At 39.9% G+C, this 21,289-nt stretch overlaps 1 protein-coding gene across 2 annotated transcripts; it reads left to right on the top strand.

The window, feature by feature from the left end:
- Positions 1-9: 9 nt before the first annotated feature.
- LOC128457671 (flotillin-2a) lies at positions 10-17,440 on the top strand. 2 transcript variants are annotated; one of them, XM_053442468.1, is made up of 11 exons: positions 10-235; positions 3,145-3,226; positions 7,023-7,113; positions 9,847-9,970; positions 10,721-10,839; positions 10,972-11,085; positions 11,247-11,366; positions 11,450-11,664; positions 12,393-12,576; positions 13,144-13,293; positions 14,156-17,440. In XM_053442468.1, exons 1-11 carry the CDS (start codon positions 187-189, stop codon positions 14,192-14,194), a joined length of 1,287 nt encoding a protein of 428 aa, XP_053298443.1. In that variant the 5' UTR covers positions 10-186; the 3' UTR covers positions 14,195-17,440. The 2 variants fall into 2 exon arrangements, with proteins under 2 accessions (XP_053298443.1, XP_053298444.1); XM_053442469.1 differs by lacking the exon at positions 7,023-7,113 and adding an exon at positions 6,413-6,503.
- The last annotated feature ends 3,849 nt before the right edge of the window (positions 17,441-21,289 follow it).

Below are 21,289 nucleotides of genomic sequence, written 5' to 3'. Positions count from 1 at the left end.
AACTGGACAAATTCGTCGATCGACTCCATTTTGAAAAAAGAGAAACATCGATAGGGGCGTGGAGCGAGTGTGCTGGAAAAAGCGTCCACGGTTTGATAAAAAACAGGAGAAATCGAGTTTATTAACTTGAATTGTTTTAGTGTGCGAGGAGTCGGTGTGAATACGAGCTATTTTTCTGTCGATAAAATGGGAAACTGTCATACCGTTGGACCAAACGAAGCCCTTGTAGTTTCAGGTAACGTTTTTTTTTTCTTCTCTATACTACGTATTTTCGCTCTATGGGCCCCTGTCTATTACCTGGATCTGACGGGGGTGTAACGGGGAAAACCCAGAAGAATGGCGAACACATAGTCCTAGCCTTTTATTTCAACAGTATCTCACGTACAAATGCGTTAAAACGGGCGGAATGTACGTGTAATACTACAACAACCCACTTGTGGTTTAAAAAAAATAAAAACGGAGAGACAAACCGCCATGTTCACTACGTTACACCGACGTTTATGGGTTTCTCGTCGGTAGTATTTTCATTTGAAATCCACCTGTTTTCTCCACTCGCCTTCATTTTAGACGATGGCTGTCCTCATCTGGCCTGGCTGCTGAGGATGGGGGTTTGATTTGTTGTGTTTCCACGTCTGTTCCCATGTTTGTTTCCCGGGTGTCACGTTTGATCACGGGGTTGCTCTCACTTGATTATTATAGAACAGCCATTAGGGAAATGTTTACAACAGCAGCGATGCAGTCAATTTAGATTTATTTTATATCCCTGTATCTGATCGCTGGTTGTGGGATATGGTTATTCTAAAAAGCTAATCTACATTAATAAAATTAAGAGGGATAAACTCATGTTTTGGCACACACTACCCAGGAATTTTCTTAATCCCAGGGGCCCCTTACATAAAGACTCGGGGGCCAGCGCCTCCTCTTGTGTGTCAAAGTTTCGCTCACGCAGACTGACACTGGATTTTCCTTCAATCAGAATTCTGTTTTAACATCTGAGGATCTACTTATTGAGTCAGTCATTTCTGTGTTATCAGGTGACAATATAACCTAAACTAAACGACATGTTGCTGCTTTCTCCATTGATTTATAATATGGAATGACTATTACGAATATCTGACCTTTAAACTCTGTGGAAAAAAAAGAAGAAGTTGCGTGTCAGTTTATAAATGTGGTTTGACACTCCATTGCACAAGTGATTGCTAGCACAGCCCCCGTAACTGAATCTGTCACGGTGGTTTCTTGTCTATCCACTTTTGATAAAACACAAAGCAGAAACCTCGTTGGGATTTTTCCATTGTGAGCAAATGTCGGTCAACACGTAGAGGAACATAGACTGTGACAAAGCATAATTTAGTGGTGGAATTGTGAAATATGTGAAAAAACACCACTTCACCAGTGGGTTGTGTCTATGTGACTTTTCAAGAACCAACACTGCAATCCCAAAAGTGATGTTGAAGATGGGTTTTACTTTATCCGCTTGTAAAAACTTTCATTAATTTGCTTGGAGCCCCTCCCCCCACCGTGCACTGAATGCTGTCAGGAATCTCAGTAATGCCAGTGGTAGACCAGAGCAACTAGGACTAAAGTGGTGTGTAGCTCTGAGTATTTCATAGCACGTCTGCCTACAACTTTAGCTGGCAATGACATTTGGCAGCGATGTGAACTTTGATAGTAAAAGCCTGCCCCACCCTCAATCCGTCATTGAAATACCCATTCTACTCTGTCTGCAATGCGTTAGATTATATCATAAGAGAATGTATCCAAAACATATCTTTTAATATTATGCATCCTGCGCATTGGTCAGTCCCTGGTCCAACAGTCAAGAAAGAGTCAAGAAGGCAGAGTTAGTTGATAATTTGAAATAATCTCTGTTAATGTTTAAATTTCACAATATTTCTATTTTCTGTCTGTTTTCGCTAATATTTCTGTTGATGAGAAAGTTTCAGTGTGTCCTGCTGTAATGTTTGGTTATAGGGGTGTATGTGTTAGTAAAGCTAGCCCAGCTCCCCCCCTCCTCCATCCGTACGTTTACGTGTGACAGCTGGGAATGTCACACTTAACACTCCAAATCAGGCTATCAGAGCAAGGCCACTGATCGCGACCGATATATGTTGCCTAACCTAACATGCATCTCAGTAGATATTATGATCTATGAGGAAAAGCGATTGTTTGACTTATTTCTACTTCAAAGTCGAGCAGAACGTTTAAATCCGAGTGGGTTGAGACAGACCAAGCATTTACATTCAAAAGAATGCACAAGGGTTTCATGCTTCTAAACCTGCTTGGTTTGAGAAAACTAAATACTGACTGCCTGCCTATGAATGGCAGAGAAGTAACATTTATCAAGGAACAAAAGTGGCACCAGAAAGCAGAGATAAGTGACATGCTCCTAATGTGACACCACTGGAACAAACCCTGACTGTGTTAATAGACACCAATATTTCAATATTAACCCGATTGAGACATTAGTCTGGATAAGACACACCCTGTGACCTTATTTTACAGTTACTCTAACCTAAGCAAGGTTATACCCATAACCACATTATGTACATGTATATGTTTTTATCCCATTATAACGTCTGTTGGACTGTTCACAACATTTTGGGAAATTAACACATGCAGTTACAAATGCTTGACAACACATGACCTGGGAATAAAGAAGACGAGAAAATAAAAAAAAGAGTAGTAGCTTTTGCGAAATTTGTAAGAAAACACCCAAAATGGTTTTAAATAACATCGCACATATAAGTAATTTAGGTTGGGTTTTTAAAACTGAATGGCAGAACAACGTTGGATGTAACGGGATGGGGGACGTTATGATGTGAACCCTTGCAGAGCGTGGAAAGTGGGTCAGGGTCTCAGTGTTGATGTTTCTTTTTACTCCTACACTACCATGAGCTTGAAATTTAACCTACTGGTCAATTACTGAACAATGTATAGATATATTAATACAAAAGTATTCCTTCACATGCCCTGTGAATATGAATGCATCATGTGTAAATGTTTTAAATTGACTGCATGCTCAATGTTGTTTTTTAGCTGTTTAAAGTCATTTAAGATTGGCATTTATTTTATTCAAACTATTAAAAACTGAGACTTATCCTGTTGCCATGTGACATCTGTTTCCTCTGTATTGTTTTAAAGGTGGCTGCTGTGGCTCAGATAATAAGACGTATGTCGTTGGAGGCTGGGCATGGGCCTGGTGGCTCATATCTGACATCCAGAGGTAAGACATGTCTGCTCTAGGTTCAAGTCATAGACATTGTTAAAGTGTCCCTTAGAGCTATGAAGTCTTCTTAAATGGCACAGTGCGCACAATCTCAGTCAGGAAGAGGGATTCTACAGCTCTTAACCACAGATTTGAAATAACTGTCCTACTTTCCACCATTCCGTTACCATGCATTTCTCCGCAAACACTAGGCTAAAATTTAATTTGTGATATTGCAGAGTCTTTCATTGCCTTTGTTGAGAGGGTTAATGCTCTTCAACGGTGGTTGTATTTCCATTTTCTTTCTGAGTTTTTATTAAGCATCAGCCTTAGGGCATGTGTCAACTAAACATCAGCAAAAGATATTATATAATTTTATTATTTATAAAGGAGAAACATTTTTAAGATATGGGTGACTGGTGATGATATTTTTTTTTCTTATTGTCAACAAATCCAATGAAAAAAGCACGCCCACAACAAATTCATCCCTAAAGAACCCGAAACCCGCTATGTTTGTTTCATAGCTCTAAGGGGTAGAGTGGTCGTCCTCCAACCAAGAGGTTGGTGGTTCAATCCTGTTCCCCATATGCATGCAGAGTTCTCCTTGGGCAAGATACTGAATGCCTAAATGTTCCCTCATAGATGTTGAAATCTCGAAATGTAAGTCGCTTTGGATAAGCATCTGCCAAATGACATGCAGTGTAATGTAATCAGGCATTCATATTTACACTGTCCTGGTGCTGTAAATACTGAGTTGTGCAGAAAATTGTTCCTAACAAATGCACTATTTAATTTTGTGACTGGATATTTGCTAAAAACAGAATGGCTTGATATTTCCGTGAGTAGAGATTCACTTGACACCTATTTAAAAAAAAAAAAAAAAAAAAAGCTTTGTCTTTTAAACTGCTGGCATAACAGGTTTGAGTGCTGCAGGCAAATGTGAAATTGTCAAAACCATTGTAATGTTAATTTTCATTGATCTACATTTTATAAAAATGTGGATGTCCTCATTTTGATTTTATATGCATTTACCCTGTTTTTATTGAGAAGGACGGATGGTTCTTCTCTCGTTCTGGCCCTTATACAGTCCATTGAGGAATAAAAAAGTTATGGTGACTCAAGATAAACAACATCAATATTAAAAGCTAATGTTTAACAGATGTGTAAACACAGCGGCTCCTCACTGTCTTCTGGTTTTAAATGCAGCACCAACAGGCCAGCTACAGAGTTACCACTGGAAAAATAGGTAGATGATACATAACAGCAAGGTCAGGATTACCTTTTAGTATGTTGACCTACCATCTGATTTACAGACACAGCAAAAAGATAATCAAACGGGAAACAAACTGGAAAGAAGTTGCATATGATTCATTTGCCCAAAAAAACACAACCAAATCGAATGTATGTATCCCTTTCTCAGAGCCTGTTACCAAAAAAGCAAACCTTTAGTCTGACTTTAATCAAGTCTAAATTACAAACAACAATAACACAGAAACTACAGCGGCTGCACTGACCCTTTTTGACTAGCTCTGTGTTTGACCTTTAAGCCTCAGTGAAGCATTAAACTAATCTCTCTAAAATTTGCTAACTTTGATTAGTGACCCAAGTTGCTGATTGAATTTCAGTAAAGCGGGTTGTATTTGCAGTTCTATTTTTACAGACTCTGGCCTGTCTTTGAACAGCTTGAAGTGAAATATTTTCATGTCTGACTAATTACACATTTAAGCAAAAATGGACCAAATGATGTAGCATGGAACACGAGGGCTCTTAGAGGTAATCTCGGATTATTCTGATTTAACGAGCCAAAGATTATATATGCCAGTAAATTTTGTACACATTTGGAGCCTCCACACAAACGTCATAGTTAAGTCAACATTACATTATAATTTTAACTTGCAAGTAAACTTACAAACATTAACTGAGAGGCTATCCCGAATTTTTTGGGGGAGAGGTGAAGCGAAATATCAACACTTTCCATTTTAAGTGTAAATATTTTTCTCATAAGCCTGAATTGTCTGAGGGCTTTTTTTAAATATAGCTTTTCTCACTAAACCAACTGGAAAATTTATGAAAATGACCTAATCCGTGATGATAATCCTTGTCTCTGGCGTGCCAGTTTCTTATTTTTTTCTCTGTTTTTACTTTTTGCCTGCCTTTTTGTTTCTTCTTTGCTAACCTGCTTAGCTCTGTCTGGTGTCAGTCTCACCTTTTCTTAGCACTAGTGTGTCTCCTTCAGGATACAGATTTCCCATTAAGCTAGTTTAGTTGCTAGGAAACGTAATGGTAGACCTCAACAACCAAATCAACTTGACGCCTGTGTAGATTTATAAAAACCCATTAAGTGACAAGCTGACCCAAGAAGCCCCTCTTGCCTATTTTTATTTTGGTGACGTGCAGTTTGATCATTATTTCAGATGCTTTCCTGGATGATGAACAGAGAAGAGATGCTCTTGCTTCTCCTCAGAGCAGTAACCATTCGAGCTAAAAGCCCTGTGTGCATAAGCCAGTAGTAGCTGTGCGGCATCGTAAAGACAGGAGGAAGGAGCATAGCTTCCCGCTCATGCTGCAGTAATCATGTTAATGTCCAGGCCTCTGACTCATTGATCCAATTCTTGAGAAGGAAGGGGGAGGTGGAGCTTTTAACCAGAGAGCTTTCTCTCCAACTGTTGCTGCTGTCTGCCTCCCATATCTGTGTACTGACGCCGAGACAAGTCATGTTTTATTATGAAGGGACAGCTCTGGCTGTTTTATCAGCTATGAAACAGAACCTTACATAAACAATCCAGCCAGTCCAGTATTGAAGCTGAGGATATGATAGTTTGTGAAGCACAGTCCTGGGTAATCTCCATACAAATGTAATCTTGGAGAGTCTCTGGGATCAAGAATCCTGTCAACACTGATCGGAGTTTTAATCTGTGGATCTTGCCCTTTGTCCTAGTTTATTTAAACATCTATTAACAAGAGGCAAGATTAGCTCAGCTGTACCTTTGACAGCTCTGGCTTTCTGAGACAGGTTGCAAGCAGCGCGTCCAAACATGAAACAACCTTCAAAGCCAAAAAAACAGCATAAGCACGAGGCCAGGTTGTGTCCTTCACCCCGTCTCTGTCTTCTTCCTCTTGACCATGGTTACTGACATTCCTAACAGCTGTTGTTCAACTTACTGTTTTGCCTCTGCTATTCCTGCTGCCTGCCTGCCTACGTAGAATGTCTCTGGAGGTTATGACCATCCTCTGTCGCTGTGAGAATATCGAAACCTCGGAGGGTGTTCCCCTGGATGTGACAGGGGTGGCTCAGGTAATGCATTTCAAAAGACCCTGAAAAAAACAACAACAAGTGGCTAGTGCTCAGGACCAAAGGACGACTCAGGAAAATGGTTCCACTAACAAGCTAACGCTGTCTGTCTGTGTGTCTGTTTGTTTTCCTCATCACCATTGCTTTTTCTTCTGCAGTCAAAAGGAGACAATCAACTGTCAAAAACTTGGTCTTCACCATAAAGCTGAACTCTTAGTCACCCATGGCAATGGGGGCACTAAATGGATGCTATCTATATAAATGGCAGTAAAAAGGTTTAGGAAAACCAATGCAAAATGCAGGTTGCATTTTATAAACAAAAATCTGACAAAAACCTAAACTCTACAAGATTTGTCTTGTGGACAGCATCTCATTTTGCTCTCCGCTGTTAGTGATCTGGAGTCCTTGGGTGAATGGTTTCACTTTGTCCTGTTTTTTTCCTTATGTTCTGGCCCTTCCCTTCATTTGCTTTCCCTCCGAACATGTCAATTTTTATTTTATATTTTTCCACATTCTTCACAGGATAACGCTTGAGATTATGACCCTGCAGCCCAAGTGTGAGGATGTAGAGACAGCGGAGGGTGTAGCTATTACTGTCACTGGGGTGGCTCAGGTAAATCACCACTCTTTTCTGAGAATGCCAGTTCAGACTCCACTAACCCTACCACCCCTTTCCTTTTTTCTGGCATCTCCCATGGCATCACAGCAGAGGTGGTTCTTCATACACGGGAGTCAAGTTAAGATGTACACCTGCATTTTGATCTAGGGACATGTAGATTTACACACAAATTTCGAAACGGATGGTTTTCTGCATGATTAACATCCCAGCAGAACAACAACTAATTAAACTTACCTGACCAAGTTGCACTCAGACTGACATTAGCACTGTGTCAGAAAAACACACACAATCTTATTAATCATGTTATTTTCAGTGGTTCAGTGAGCTTTGTCCCAATTTGACAGGAACGGGGTTATTTCTAGAGCTGGAAAAATAAACTCTGTTCATTTGACAAATTGTAATGTTGAAGAGAAAATCCACGATAGAATAAAATTCCTCATACAATTTATCTACTTCACATCATACATAGAGTGCTCAAACGTTAAAGTTAGAAACATAAATTAACCTACTTCCTCTGTCTCCGCTCTCTATCCCGGAGATTGAAAGATAGTAAACATCAATTAGACAAGGAGAACCTTTCTATCATCACTCTATAACAATGTCAGAGAAAGAAAGTAAACACAAACTACTGTAATTAAATCAGTTTTACATGTCATTGAGCAACATCAGTCATGGATACCCAGTCTGGACTTGGATCTTAAGGAAATGTGCTCATGTCTGTAAGAGATTCTAAACTAGTGTCATGAAATGAAAAGAAAAATAGCTTTCTATGGTGGATTTTCTCTCTGATAACTTGTACGATAAAATACCACCATTTTTCAGCCTTTCCATTTCAAATGATATCCTGTTGTTATATATTTTCCTTTTTTGTCTGCATGTCAGTTTTTCGTTTCTGCGTTTCAAAACCTGATGTCTCATTATCAGTTCTGTATTTTAGCCACAGTCATGCCGATGTTCCTTTCCTCTGTGTTCTCCTACATGCATGCTGACAATGAGTCCCCTGTCTGGAGCCAAACAGCCCCTCACTCTCCCACAGTTCACTTCAAAGAGAGGCACATCATGCCTCTGTTCCATTGGTCCAACCTAAGCAACAGCCACTGAGGAGTGTGTGCAATGGCAACAGTGGTTTTGTATCCATCTTAGATTTAAAAGACACCAAAGGTTTAGGATCAGATGGAGGGATCCAGCAGCAAAATGTTAATTGAGGATATTGCTTTTACTTCATTTTGCCATTAAATCATATTCTTCCATGTAACTTTGAGAAGGATTAGTTTTTTCTACCAATTTTCAGTAGATCACGTAAATTGAAGGAAAGTCTTCCAGCATTCAATTTATTTTCTGGCCTTTGAGGAACAGCACAAAATGAGGAAAAGGTGGTCAAGACACATTTTCTTTATTTGTTTTGATCAGTTTTGTTTCTTTAAGGAACTGTGAGATTGGCGGAGTCAGGGAGTAGGGTGGTGTCATGAGTTGGATGATTGGGGGTGTGGGGTAGAAGGTCAGGACTGAGGGGCAAGAAAAAACCATAGCACACAAATCCTAATTCCAGTCACAGCACGGCGCCCCCTGCTGTCTGTCTGAGCTGGCCTTTGTGTGGTTGTTTGGCTTAGTTGTAGCCTTTTCTCTTTACCAACATTGGAATGATGTCCGTCCTCCCTGACATTGTGTTGCCCTCATCCCCGTTATGAGTGCATGTTGCAAATTTAAACCATGTGCAGACCTCTCGCCTAAGGACCCAGCTCATTCTCTCTCCTCTTACAGCTCCAGTGGAGTACATCATCCAAGACCCTCTGTCTTAAACACACTTTTTGATTTCCTGATTGTTTAAGTGACCTCTGACTGACTCCCATTGTGTTTATCTTTTAAGCCTCCTGTTATTGCATTGATTTTTTTCCTCCTTTAATTCCTTCAAATTTAAAAGGTTTCTGACTTAATAACAGGACCGGCAGTAGATTTTGTTTTCTCACTGCATTGCCATGAATCCAGCTTTAATGTTGCATTTTCTTCAATGTCATTTTTACTCAGATGTAGATCTTAACCGGAACAATATCTTTGCTTTGCTTAAATGCTTTGCTAATATCTTAAGAAAGAATAGGTTTGAAGTCAGATTTATGTCTGCATCCACTGACATTGATCACCGATGTAAAGATTTATAATAACAAAGATATTAAAAAAGCACTACCCAAAAATATCCTAAAATTAAGTCAAAATGTATTTGTAATTTATCTGGCCATGTAGACTGAGCTCTATGTATCGGCCACTCCTGTTTCTTGAGGCATACTGTCTATATACAAGATAACAATTACAGTGATCACTGCTGCAGCCTTTCATCTCCAATACCAGCCATGCAACAGCTGCTTTAATAATGTGTTTGGAGTCATGTTTTCTGGATAATAATTAAAGCAGCTTATCACAGTCTATGATTTTTTTTGGCATATCAATAGCAGTGATGCACGAACATAAGTGTAGGGCATTTGCTCTTCAAAACAAACAAGGATTTATGCATTTTATCACTAGAGCATTGTAGACTAATATTTTGTTTGTATGTTCCATTATGTTATATATACTTTCAGTTGTTTTCTGTATCTTACTGATGGTGTGTGATAAGTGATAATGTTGTCATGTTATGTGTGCCACACCTATGCATGCCTGTATTTGTGCTTGTGTTGTGCCTGTGCCTGTGTTTGTGTGTATACAGCTGACGATCTTTGTCCATGTTGGCACTAGGTGAAGGTGATGACAGAGAACGAACTGCTGGGTTATGCCTGCGAACAGTTCCTGGGGAAGTCAGTCGTGGAGATCAAAAGTGTCATCCTGCAGACCCTTGAGGGTCACCTGCGCGCCATCCTGGGTGGGTATCCTCCATTAGCTGCATGGCCTTGCTTGTTTGTGTGGTTGTCTACTACTTGTCTACTACATGTAGGGGAAGGATGCGTATTGGTCAGGGAAGAATTCATTTAATTTTGATGCGGTCTCGGTCACTTAAAAGTATATATGTTTTTTTTAATCAATTAACTTTAGTAATCAGAATGAAAAACCTAGATCGAATAAAGTTAGTAAGATAAACTGCTTATGCAAACAAAATGTTCAACATCATCCACAGAGCAGCTTAGTAGTTAAGTTATTTGTAGAGAATAACAAAGTGATAATTTTCCATACATCCAGTTCAAACCTGGTATTAACGTCCTGAGTGATTCGATCACAAGTGGACAGAGGTAACTACAGGTCTGATCACACACAAATTCGTAAAATGTTCATCATAGCTGTGTGCATTCATTCATTCAGTCTCTACTGACACCACATGCTCGACACACACTGACATGAGAGCCGGTAAAAGTTAAAAAAACTAAAACAAAAAAGAACACTGTAAGGAGATTACTATGACCAAATTACTTAAAAGAACATTTGTACACGAACGATTCTGTCCTAAGCTTTTTGGTCTGATCAGGGCCTATATGACAATGTCAAGGATATGTTTGTCATTTTTCTCTCTTGACATAGACAGGATCTTATCTAGTGTCCTACCTTTCACTTAGATGACAGTGATGGGAGAAGGAACAGTTGGAACTGGAAGGCACTAACAAATGTTTCCGTCTTTTAGGTACCCTAACTGTTGAGCAGATTTACCAAGACAGAGACAGATTTGCCACCCTGGTGCGAGAGGTGGCATCACCTGATGTCGGTCGTATGGGCATCGAGATCCTCAGCTTCACCATCAAGGTATGAGAATTACAAAGATTAAGTTTGCTTCATTATATATTTATCACTGAAATATACCTGTTTCCAGTTGCCATGTAAATTATAAGAGTTTAAACTATACCATATCTCCACATGTAATCATCTCCCTGACAGGATGTGTATGATAAAGTGGAGTACCTGAGCTCCCTGGGTAAATCTCAGACAGCTGCAGTACAGAGGGATGCAGACATCGGGGTGGCAGAGGCTGAGAGAGACGCTGGCATCAGGGTAAGACAAGCTTTTAGAGGAAAGTCAAACTACAAACAGGAGCAATTAAAGAACTTCATTTCTCTCTCTTGCAGAGATTTAATAGCTATCACATTAGCAAACCAACAAATTGCTCTGAATCCGTCGCCCTGTCATCACTGTGTGCACACTGTTTTTTACAGGAAGCTGAGTGCAAGAAGGAGATGATGGATGTTAAGTTCTTAGCTGACACAAAAATGGCCGACTCCAAAAGAGAGCTGGAAATGCAGAAAGCTTCCTTTAACCAGGAAGTGAACACAAAGGTAATAGATAGGTCTGAATATCCTATAGCTTCCATCATCAAACATGACAGTAGCCTATTAATAAAACCTTCTGCCTCTTTTAGAAAGCAGAGGCTCAGCTGGCATATGAGCTGCAGGCAGCCAAAGAGCAGCAGAAGATACGTTTGGAGGAGATAGAGATCGAGGTGGTGCAAAGAAAGAAGCTGATCACGATTGAGGAGAAGGAGATCGACAGAACTGAGAAGGAACTCATCGGCACTGTAAAGAGACCTGCTGAGGCTGAAGCCTACAGGATGCAGACGATTGCAGAGGGACATAAGTGAGTGGAGATCCACACAGTTAGCCCTTCTCAGTACATTCCACAGAAAATCACCCATTATCCATTTACTCGCAATGTTACAATTTTGGGGGGGAACGCCCCACCTCCTAGTATAAAGTCTGTTGAAATCCGGGGGGGGGGGGGGGACACTGACTATGAAGATGTCAAGAGAGTGACAATGATGTCGGGATGCCGTCAACACAATGTGATCTCTGCAGCAGAATTAATATTTCTTCCTGCCTCTGTCTACTGCACCCGGCTGCTCCAACTCTCATCTGAATAATACAGAGGATTTGTTGTTGTTGTGAATCTCCTGCTGCGTTGTGTGTTGTATAGGTTGTCTAGCAATGAGCTACGACTCCGTTAACGGAACACACACCTTTCGACAGAAATGTGGTAAAAGATAGATGCTTCTAGCCTCCATTGTCCTGACTGCCAAGACCACAGACACGGCGGCTGGTTCAGTCATCTGGGACTAAATTATGAGACATACAGCAAGTCTTCTTAATGCTAGACAGGATTTAAAGGCATTAAAGCTGGATAATGTTTTTAGTTTAAATAGAAACGTATGTGAAGTTTTTAATGGTCAAAAAATGTGTACCAGACTAATGATAATTTGTTGACTAATATAACAAATTAGCACACACCACATATAAAAGAATTCAACTGTCTGCTAACATAAGTAAAGACCAGTAATTCCTTTTGATGCTTCTCGAACCCCCCTCCAGGATAAAGAAGGTGCTCACGGCTCAGGCTGAGGCTGAGAAGATCCGCTGCATCGGGGAGGCCGAGGCCGCCTCCATTGAAGCGATTGGAAAAGCAGAGGCTGAGAAGATGAGGTTGAAAGCTGAGGCTTATCTGCAGTATGGAGATGCTGCTAAAACTGCTCTGGTCCTGGAGGCTCTGCCCAAGGTCTGTGTTGTACATGTACATGTAGTCACCGCTGGCCTTAGAGCAAACTACCAATATGTGGGAAGTTTGGTTTATTATACATTGTCCTCCCCACCAGAGGATTGGCACTAAAGTAATCCATGAACAGCTTATTCTAAATTAAACAGAAAGTGTGATAAATAATCACAGTTGGTGTAATTTGAACAAGAAATATTGTTGACTATTCTGAAGTCAATTTTATTCCCCAACATCAATAAACTACTAAAACACCCACTAAAGTTAGTTATGGATCAACGGCATTAATGCAGACGTCTCTCCTGACACTTCCCAGTGCATTTCCTAATGTTTCCTTAACATGCTTGGCCGTGTATGTTTATCATTATAGACTAATGTCCTCTGTTACATATGCCTTATGTGCAACTTGTCTAACAATGTGTTTATGCAAACTAGTGCACCAGTTAAAATCCGTCAGAGATGTCTTCAGTACCAGTCGCACTCAGTTATGGTCAATCCTCAGATGTACGGATGATGTGTTGTTTTTTTTCTCCAGTGAATTGACAAACATAATTACTGTCGTTTTTCTATCAGATTGCCAGTAAAGTGGCTGCACCTCTTGCTAGGACCAAAGAGATTGTCATCCTGAGTGGAGAGGGCAGCCGTGTGACCGGAGAGGTGAACCGTTTATTAGCTGAACTCCCTGTCTCCGTCAACGCCCTCACTGGAGTGGATCTCTCTAAGGTGAGACTGAAATTGATCTGTGCAGTTAGTTAATGTATGTCATCAGAATCCTCTTCTAAGGTTTACCTTAATTTTTTTGTTATTAATCTTAAGCTAATTTTGGTTAATTAATTGTAACATTTTATTTTGAGTTGCTGCTGCATCTTAATTTAGTCAACACACGGGTGATTCTGCTGAAATGTGTTAACGCCCCGCCCTGGTTAGCTATGATTGACCATGAGAGGGCGCTTGCTCCTCAAAAATCCCTTGCCGTACTTTACTAGAGCTATTTAATGAAGATGAGTTTAAAAATTTTTTTTTAACTTTGCAGAAATCACCTGCATTTTCTGAAGAAAAATTTAAATATTTTAGATTTCATTCCAAAATGGAGGAAGTACTGTGACAGATAATACACAGGGTTTCTGTGGGGTTAAAAAAAAGTCCCATGTAAAAAATATTATGTTCTAGGTCTGCTGTCAGTTCTCAATTATGTTAACGTAATTTTAATGCCAGCTCCATTAAAATTAAAATTATGTCTTTAGGAGAATTCTTTTAGTGGCATGTATAGTTTGTAATGTCACCATGTGGTGTTCTTCTTTCTCAGTGACTCAGACGCTGTTATAAAACTACTATCAAAGACCAACATGGAACTGATGACTGACCCATATCAGATTTTATAACAGTACACTGAACAAAGGCTTTAAATTTCATTCATTATGGTCTTAAAAAGTTTTTAAAAAGACTAAAGTTTAACTTGTTGAAAGCTGCTGGAACCCTGATTATAATATATAGCTGTGGTTTATGAATATGTGACAGCACAGACTAGACTCGACAGACATCTTCATCAATCTCTGTTAAAACTAACGAATCCCTCTCTCCTCAGATCCCTTTGCTGCAGCAGATGATCAGCCAACAGTGCTAATCAGCCATCTGATGAATCAGGCCAGAGACTAATTCCTCTGAATCCTTCAACATATATCTGCCTCAAGCATGATAACAGATTTTCAAGTCTTTGACCCCCTTATGCAACTGCCTTTGACCAGAACTTCTTGACACCAACCAAGACAGTTTGTGCGTTTTCGATTTTCTGAAGGAAATTAAGCTGGGGCCTTACTTCTAAAGGACCAGACCGGTCGGTTCTCCTGTTGTTTTTAAGTTCCTGTTTTTTAACACAGATTTTTTTTTCACACTGCACTAGTTAGCCAGGATTATATGCTGCAGTTCTGTTCAGTACTACCAGTCATCCAAAGTAGAGTCGGTCCTTTTTAATCTGGTAGCATTCAATGTCATTTACAGTAGGTGCTGTAAAGAGTCTAAACTTAAGTCCACAGAGGCCAAACACCAACTGTAACACCTGTCAACATGTTGACGTTCACACCCAATGAGTACGTAGTAGTTTTAACTGTATTGTTAGATGATTAAGTACATCAACATCTGCCAAAGTGCTCAGATCCACCTCTGAAGTAGTTCTTGCAACAATACTCCAGGGCCGCAGTTTGCCATTATGGATATTTGACTCCACTCCTGATTTCTCTCTCTAGTTAGTTTTTTTCACCTTCCTCGTCAGTTATGACAATTTGGTTGTGTGCTCCAGAGTCTTCATCATACTGTGATTCATCTGATGCTCAGTTGGTGAAGTTGTTTGCAGTTGACTGAGCACCGTGTGGAATCTGAACCTTATACTTTTAAAACAGTTTCCTATAGTTTTATAGTTTACCTCTAACTCAGAGTGTTGGATAACCAAACCGCTGTTACATACAAATTTATAGTAGATCAGACTATCAGATTTATTTGTAAGATAATCCTGACCTCGTGGTATATCGTCATGTTTCCCGTCTTCTCGTTCTGATGTGCAGTGCCTGTTCATCACTCAAGTGCCCAAACCTTAAGGACAGTGGTTTGGCTTTAGTTGGATTTTTTGTCCAAGTGTATCCACTGTGTCATACAGATAGGAGATGTTTAAGTGTCGCTCACAGTTCTCATAACATCTGCTTATACTAACAAGTGTTCACTTTTCACCTTTGTCGTGTTTGGACACAAAGGCAGATTTAGACGCTAACACAAAGCCATACTTAAAAAAAAGATTAGCCTTAATGGAGACCCTGGATGCCTGCCAGGCTTACTGAACATTTCCCTTTTACCTCGAGTAGCACATGGTGGATGCAGGGTCTTTGCTTTAACTCATTTGTTACTCCTCTCTCCTCCACCCGAAATTAACCGTCAGTCCTACTCACCTGTGGTTGTGTGTTTCTCAGATGTCATTTGAAATTTTAGAGATTGTGTGCATATTTTGTAGCTATGAAGAGAAATGCCCACACTAAAATGTTCTATGGCAGAACAGTGATAGTGACCTCTGACCCCTGCGACCACATCCCATGTGTGACATGAAAGCAGCTGGAGTCAGTGAGAAGATGAAAGAGGAAGCATGTGATCAGTTGGTAAACACTGTACATAGTGTTTGTTTGAGTGGTCTAGCATAGATGGACGAATTGAGCAAAGGGACATTAGAGCAACACTGACTTCATTGTGTAAATTAAGGTGAAGACTGAACTTTTTATTTGGTGAGGTCATTAAATCAGCCTCGATATTAAAATAAGGTTTTAATGTTTTGACTTATCAATTTAAAGTTTCTCAAAATCTGATTAAAGTAGGATGACAGCAATTTTTTTGTGTCATGAATCCTGATAGTTTGAGATGCGGGATGACAGCGTTAACCCGTTAACCCATTTAACCCATTTTAACTGAATGAGCCTTTTGTTGTTGCCTGTTACATACCTAAACTTCTTTTTTTTTCTTGTTTTGCCGCTCTATCTAACCCATGATCACAGTTGGGTACTGCCACCCCCTTTTTTTTATTTTGCACTTTGTTTCTGTTAAATCACATTGTGAATGTCCATTAACCACTTGTTAGAGTCTGTGACCTGTAAATATTTTGTTTCAGTGACCATTATAAAGTTATTACCATAATCACATCATTCTCTTATTTCCCTGAAATAAACACACAACTTGTGGGTTCTCTGGTCTGCGCAAATTTCATCTCCTTGTTGAAGTTGAAACTAATTTTCTAACGTGGTTTCTGCTGCATCTATTTTCTATGCTCTAAATGTTAGTGAAAACATTGCCTGGCTTTTTGAAAACTAATGATATTAATCACCAAGTTTCTTCAGCATAACAAGAAACAGCCAGTATTTTTCAAAGATGTGATTATTAGAAAAGCTAATATCAGTCATTAATCACTGTAACCTGACACTGCCCGGGTTCCTTTCCACTCTGTGATGGTTTGCCGCAGTCTACAGTGTGTCACTTCACTGGTGCGGCTGTGGTTGAGAGAGACTCACCCCAATGCCACTTTACAGTCAGCTGCACTGTAGATGATTGACAGATCTCCTTCTCGATCCGACACCAACATGAAACCTTCACACACCCGGTTGAATGGCAGCACCGCTTTCTAGTAGCTCACTACAGTGGCTCGTCCGGAATAAAAAACCTCAATGTTATATCTTGCAATGTTACTCGAGAGAAGCAGATACACAGTGCCTTTGTTGAATAGTATCACTGATACTTTAATGTGCAGTTTGTTAACTATCAATCAGACATTGGGGATGTTCTATCAGGAATTTACTGCAGGACATTGACTTACTTGTAGAATATGTGAAATTTATACATATATAGTTTTCAACTGTGAGTTTTTCTCTTCTATTTTTCTTTTCTTTAACATTCAGTACAAGGGAACATACACTCAGTACATATGCATATATACATATATATATATAGTTATATGATAAATATAAATGTAGCAGAAAGTAGCTTTTGACAGCAGTCCCTGTACAACCTGTACATGTTGAACGATGACTTCTCGTTCATGATGCCTTTCTATTGTGTTCCGTTAAAATCCACTCTTTTTCATCTGCATTGTCTAATCAGGATCATGGCAACTTCCTGTTTCTCCAAGTTGCATTTGAGAAGCGAATGTGTGGTAAAGACCAAAAGTTGCAGATCTCTACCACAACTCTTTTCTGCATCTTTCCTGCTTTTTATCTTAAAAATAATATGTAGTCTCCATTAAAACTATACTGTGTTTTTCTCTTGTAAAACTGACCCAGCATGGCTTGTGTTCATGTTTTTCTGTGTTGTGTGTAGCCCCGCAATAAAAAGCTATACCACCTGCTGTCTGCCTCACTGTCGTTGTTACACTACATTAGGAAGGCTTGATTTGGCTTCTCAAACCTTGTCAACCATCTCATCCGCCTCCACATGAGGAGTTACATCACAATATATATTAGACATGTCAAACCCTAATTATAGCAAATGGTTCTCATGCAAAACGAGTGTTTAAGACGACAACATCACACACAGTGTAGCTGCCTATATATTTGGAGGTTTAATCATATGAGGATAAGCACCATTTTGTGTGTGTGTGTGTTTGTTGGCAACATGACAGGGGTGCAGATGAAGGCAGAGACTCAGAACAGCTGCAGACGTGTGTCCTCTGGTCGTTGACCTCCACTCGGCTGGAGAGACTCACTATGAGAGGTCAGAGGTCGGCATGCTGGTGAAGCAGTGAAAATAATCTTCAAAATATTCCTATGTTTAAATCACAGAAACTTCTATGACTTATATAATAGTTTCTATGTGAATAAATAAAGATCTGAATTGATGCTGCATCCTCATCCCGTCACCATTGTGTTATTAGATATTAAGAAGATATCTTAGATCTTCCTCTCAGCTGTAGAAGCAGAACTGTTCCTAAATGCAACCATAATTTCTTACTTGTGCTTTGAATAGGGTTGCAAAATTCCGGGAATATTCAAAGTTGGAAACTTGCCATGGGAATTAACGGGAATAAACTGGAAATTTTGTGGGTCATTTTTACTACCCTGGGCTAGATGAACAGATGAACCATCCTCAATCAGGACGCTAATATATTTTCCCCAGTAGTATCATCAAAACCTACCTGACTAGTCCTGCACACTACAGCAGGCCTCATTAGCCCTGCTGTAGTGTGCAGGATGCTGGGAATTATCTTAGCATGTGATGGAAGAATGCACAGTGTAGGGTTGACATTCAATAAGCAGCTTGTGCTGCATTCCATACATCTTAAAATAGAGTTTTGAATGATGTTTTTATTGCTCAGCGCTTAATTTCCGTATTTTTTTTTTTTCAAAATTCCCAAAATTTCCGGAAACTTACCGGAAATTGTCCGCCCCTTTGCAACCCTAGCTTTGAATTCTAAATAGTGGATGTTATTATTAAATCATTTCAATAATCCTTTTTGGTCCACACTATGTATCTGTTGTATCTGATGATTGATTTCTTACCCATCTTACTGTGCTGTGCATGGAGGACATGACTCTACAGAAACTGACCCAGAGACAGTTCATGCTCAACCTGAAGAGGGCGTCACAGTCAGCTCACAAACACTGATACTCAGACACTTAAATGCTTCTCTTCTTAATAAATAATAAACCATAAAACACTACTACTGATGTGTGGTGTCCTGTCTGTTGGTGTTGGAGGTATTATTGTTCAACTGCCATGCGGCTCACGTCCCGGAGGTTTTTTATTGAACATCCTGGTGAATACACGTACACCACCTTCAGAGACGTGGCAGCTGTTGTGCCAGTTAATGCAAACTCATGTGCAGCCATGTTTGTAGTTCTCCCACAGGACACAATCTCCCTTCTAATAAAAATAAATGATGTGGTTCAAATTACTCCCAGCCAGATGTTTCATACTTCTACAACCGTGGTATGAACACTCAGTTAATGGCAGATGGATGAACAGTAAAAGGTTTGAATTGAAGAGGAAAGATGTCTTTTACGACTGATGTTGCCTCAGAGGAAGACCATTAGGTCTCCTAATTAGTCTGATTCTATCAAATATATTTATACATAGTTGTATTGCTCTGTAACACTGCTGTTGTATAAGAAGAACCCAGACATTTCTCATCTTCTACAAATATATGAACACTTAAATCCAACCCGAACAAGTTCCCCTGATAATGTCGATAAAACTTTGTTGTACAATGTCTGCGTCCTCCTTTAGATTATAGGACAAGATGTTGAATATCCCTTTTTCATTTGAAGGTCTTCTGCACAACTTAGGTTACCAGCTGCCAGTAGGGGTTAGCAGGTGTTAGTGGCGACCAACGGATTTTGGGGACATAACTGTGCATCTTATCATCATTAAGTGTTTTGGGCTTGTAATCAATGATACAGGCTGAACTTAAGAGTTCACTGAGGCTAAAGGTAAATCCGACTACTGGCTTGTGTGGCAGTATTAAAACCATGTGGCCACTCAGTAGATCAGACATCATTACCTCTTTGCCTTTTTTTGAACTAAACACTTTCCAAGATGGAGAATATCCCTTGTACCTTCTACCACACTAATTAATGCCTACCACCAGTTGATGTTATAGAATGTTGGTGACAACTAGAGGATTTTAGGGACTCATCTTGCTGCCTCCTCCTGACGCTGGATTTCCAGGACTACCAATTTTCTCTGCTCTGAAGGAGTTGCTCTGTTCCACAGGGGTCTACTCTGACCTGGGCCTAAACCTCCTCTTCCCTGTTGAACGTGGCCAACAATGTCAGAACGCTGGTAGTACTGCTTTTGCTTGTCTCTGGACTGAGAGGGTCATCTCAAGCCTTGTTTTGGTGCATTTAAACTCCTCTATATGACTCGTGTTAGGCAGCTTGAGGATGCCGTGTCCATACAGGCTGAATCCACTCAGACATCTTGGGACTCCTGACCACGTTCTCACATCGGAGCTGATCGTTCTCTCCGTGCTCTCAGCTTTTGTGATAGGAACGTCAACTACTGTAACAGGCCACATCGGTCGCGGTAATAGGCCAAACTGTAAGTCTGTACAAAACTTATCTTTGAATGCAAGTGGACATTTTTTGAAGACGCTGAAGCGTTTGTTCTGCAGATAACAAGTTGGAGGGAAACCAAACCACCCTGATAGACCCACCTTCATCTTTATCTGTGTCTACAGGGGGACCTCTCACACCCCAACCAGACCCCACCCCCTGACCAGGGAGAAGGTCACCATGGCAACTGCAGTGTCCCACTTAACCCCGGCCCTCCTGAAGATCGTGTCACAGTTTCGCTTAGCGACATCCATTCCTTAAGATAGATACTGTGTGAGGAAGGAAAATATTAAAATAGTGTTGTTAAAATAAAATTTCATATCTTAGTTCTTCATGTGTACATGTGAAAATATCATTAAGGAACGTGTCAATAGTGAGCAGCATTAAACTGCTACTCAACATGCTTTTAAAGACATTTTTGGGTTTAAATTTAGTGAATCCCGTTGTCGAAGAAAAAAAAAGGGAATACATAAAAAATACAGTGTAAGACTCTTCATAAAGTCTGTTCTTAATTGATGTAGACAAACCATCAGGGATTAAAAAGATAAAACCACAGCCTCTAACCTGCTTTATCACAGCACAGCTACAATTTGACATGCATCGTTTCTGTATATGTGTGACACATATAATAAAAAAGTAGATCCCTCCTCGGCATACCCTGGAATCTGTCTGGGCACATAAGAAATCCTCATAATGTAATATGTCAGATAACATGTCATCAGTTGACATATTGCAGTATTAAATTCCAATCCATGAAAGCATCGCGCATTAATCCTAGGGGATGTGACATTCAGAGGATGGTGAACCTTCGATTTATGATGACGGTGTGAGATAAAGCTCAGAGCGTTTTTTTAATAGACAGGAGAGAAGACATGTTTTGGTTTACAGCTGAGTTCTTTTAAATACTGTGTAAAGGTCAAAACTCCCAACAGAAGTCTGTGAAGTGGCTTTGGACAAGAACAATTGGGCTAAATAAGAAACTGCTTACTCATCTTGAGTGGGCAAAGACACAAACCACTGTAAATGGAAAATGAGTGAACTTTTCCTATGATATTCATTAATACTAATATTACTGATAAATAATACCATTAATAAAATGTTTCAAGAAAAAGCTGTGAGTCCATCTGGATGTTATATGGGCGTGG

The sequence above is a fragment of the Pleuronectes platessa genome, chromosome 15 (assembly GCF_947347685.1).
Source record: "Pleuronectes platessa chromosome 15, fPlePla1.1, whole genome shotgun sequence".
Lineage (NCBI taxonomy): Eukaryota > Metazoa > Chordata > Actinopteri > Pleuronectiformes > Pleuronectidae > Pleuronectes > Pleuronectes platessa.
This window is presented reverse-complemented; position numbering and strand designations above follow the sequence as displayed.

Excerpts from the sequence above, each read along its gene's own strand:
- LOC128457671 (XM_053442468.1), top strand. The coding sequence starts at position 187 with ATGGGAAACTGTCATACCGTTGGACCAAACGAAGCCCTTGTAGTTTCA. Across the intron at positions 7,114-9,846 it reads CTGTCACTGGGGTGGCTCAG|GTGAAGGTGATGACAGAGAA; the intron begins GTAAATCACCAC and ends TGTTGGCACTAG. Across the intron at positions 13,294-14,155 it reads CTGGAGTGGATCTCTCTAAG|ATCCCTTTGCTGCAGCAGAT; the intron begins GTGAGACTGAAA and ends CTCTCTCCTCAG.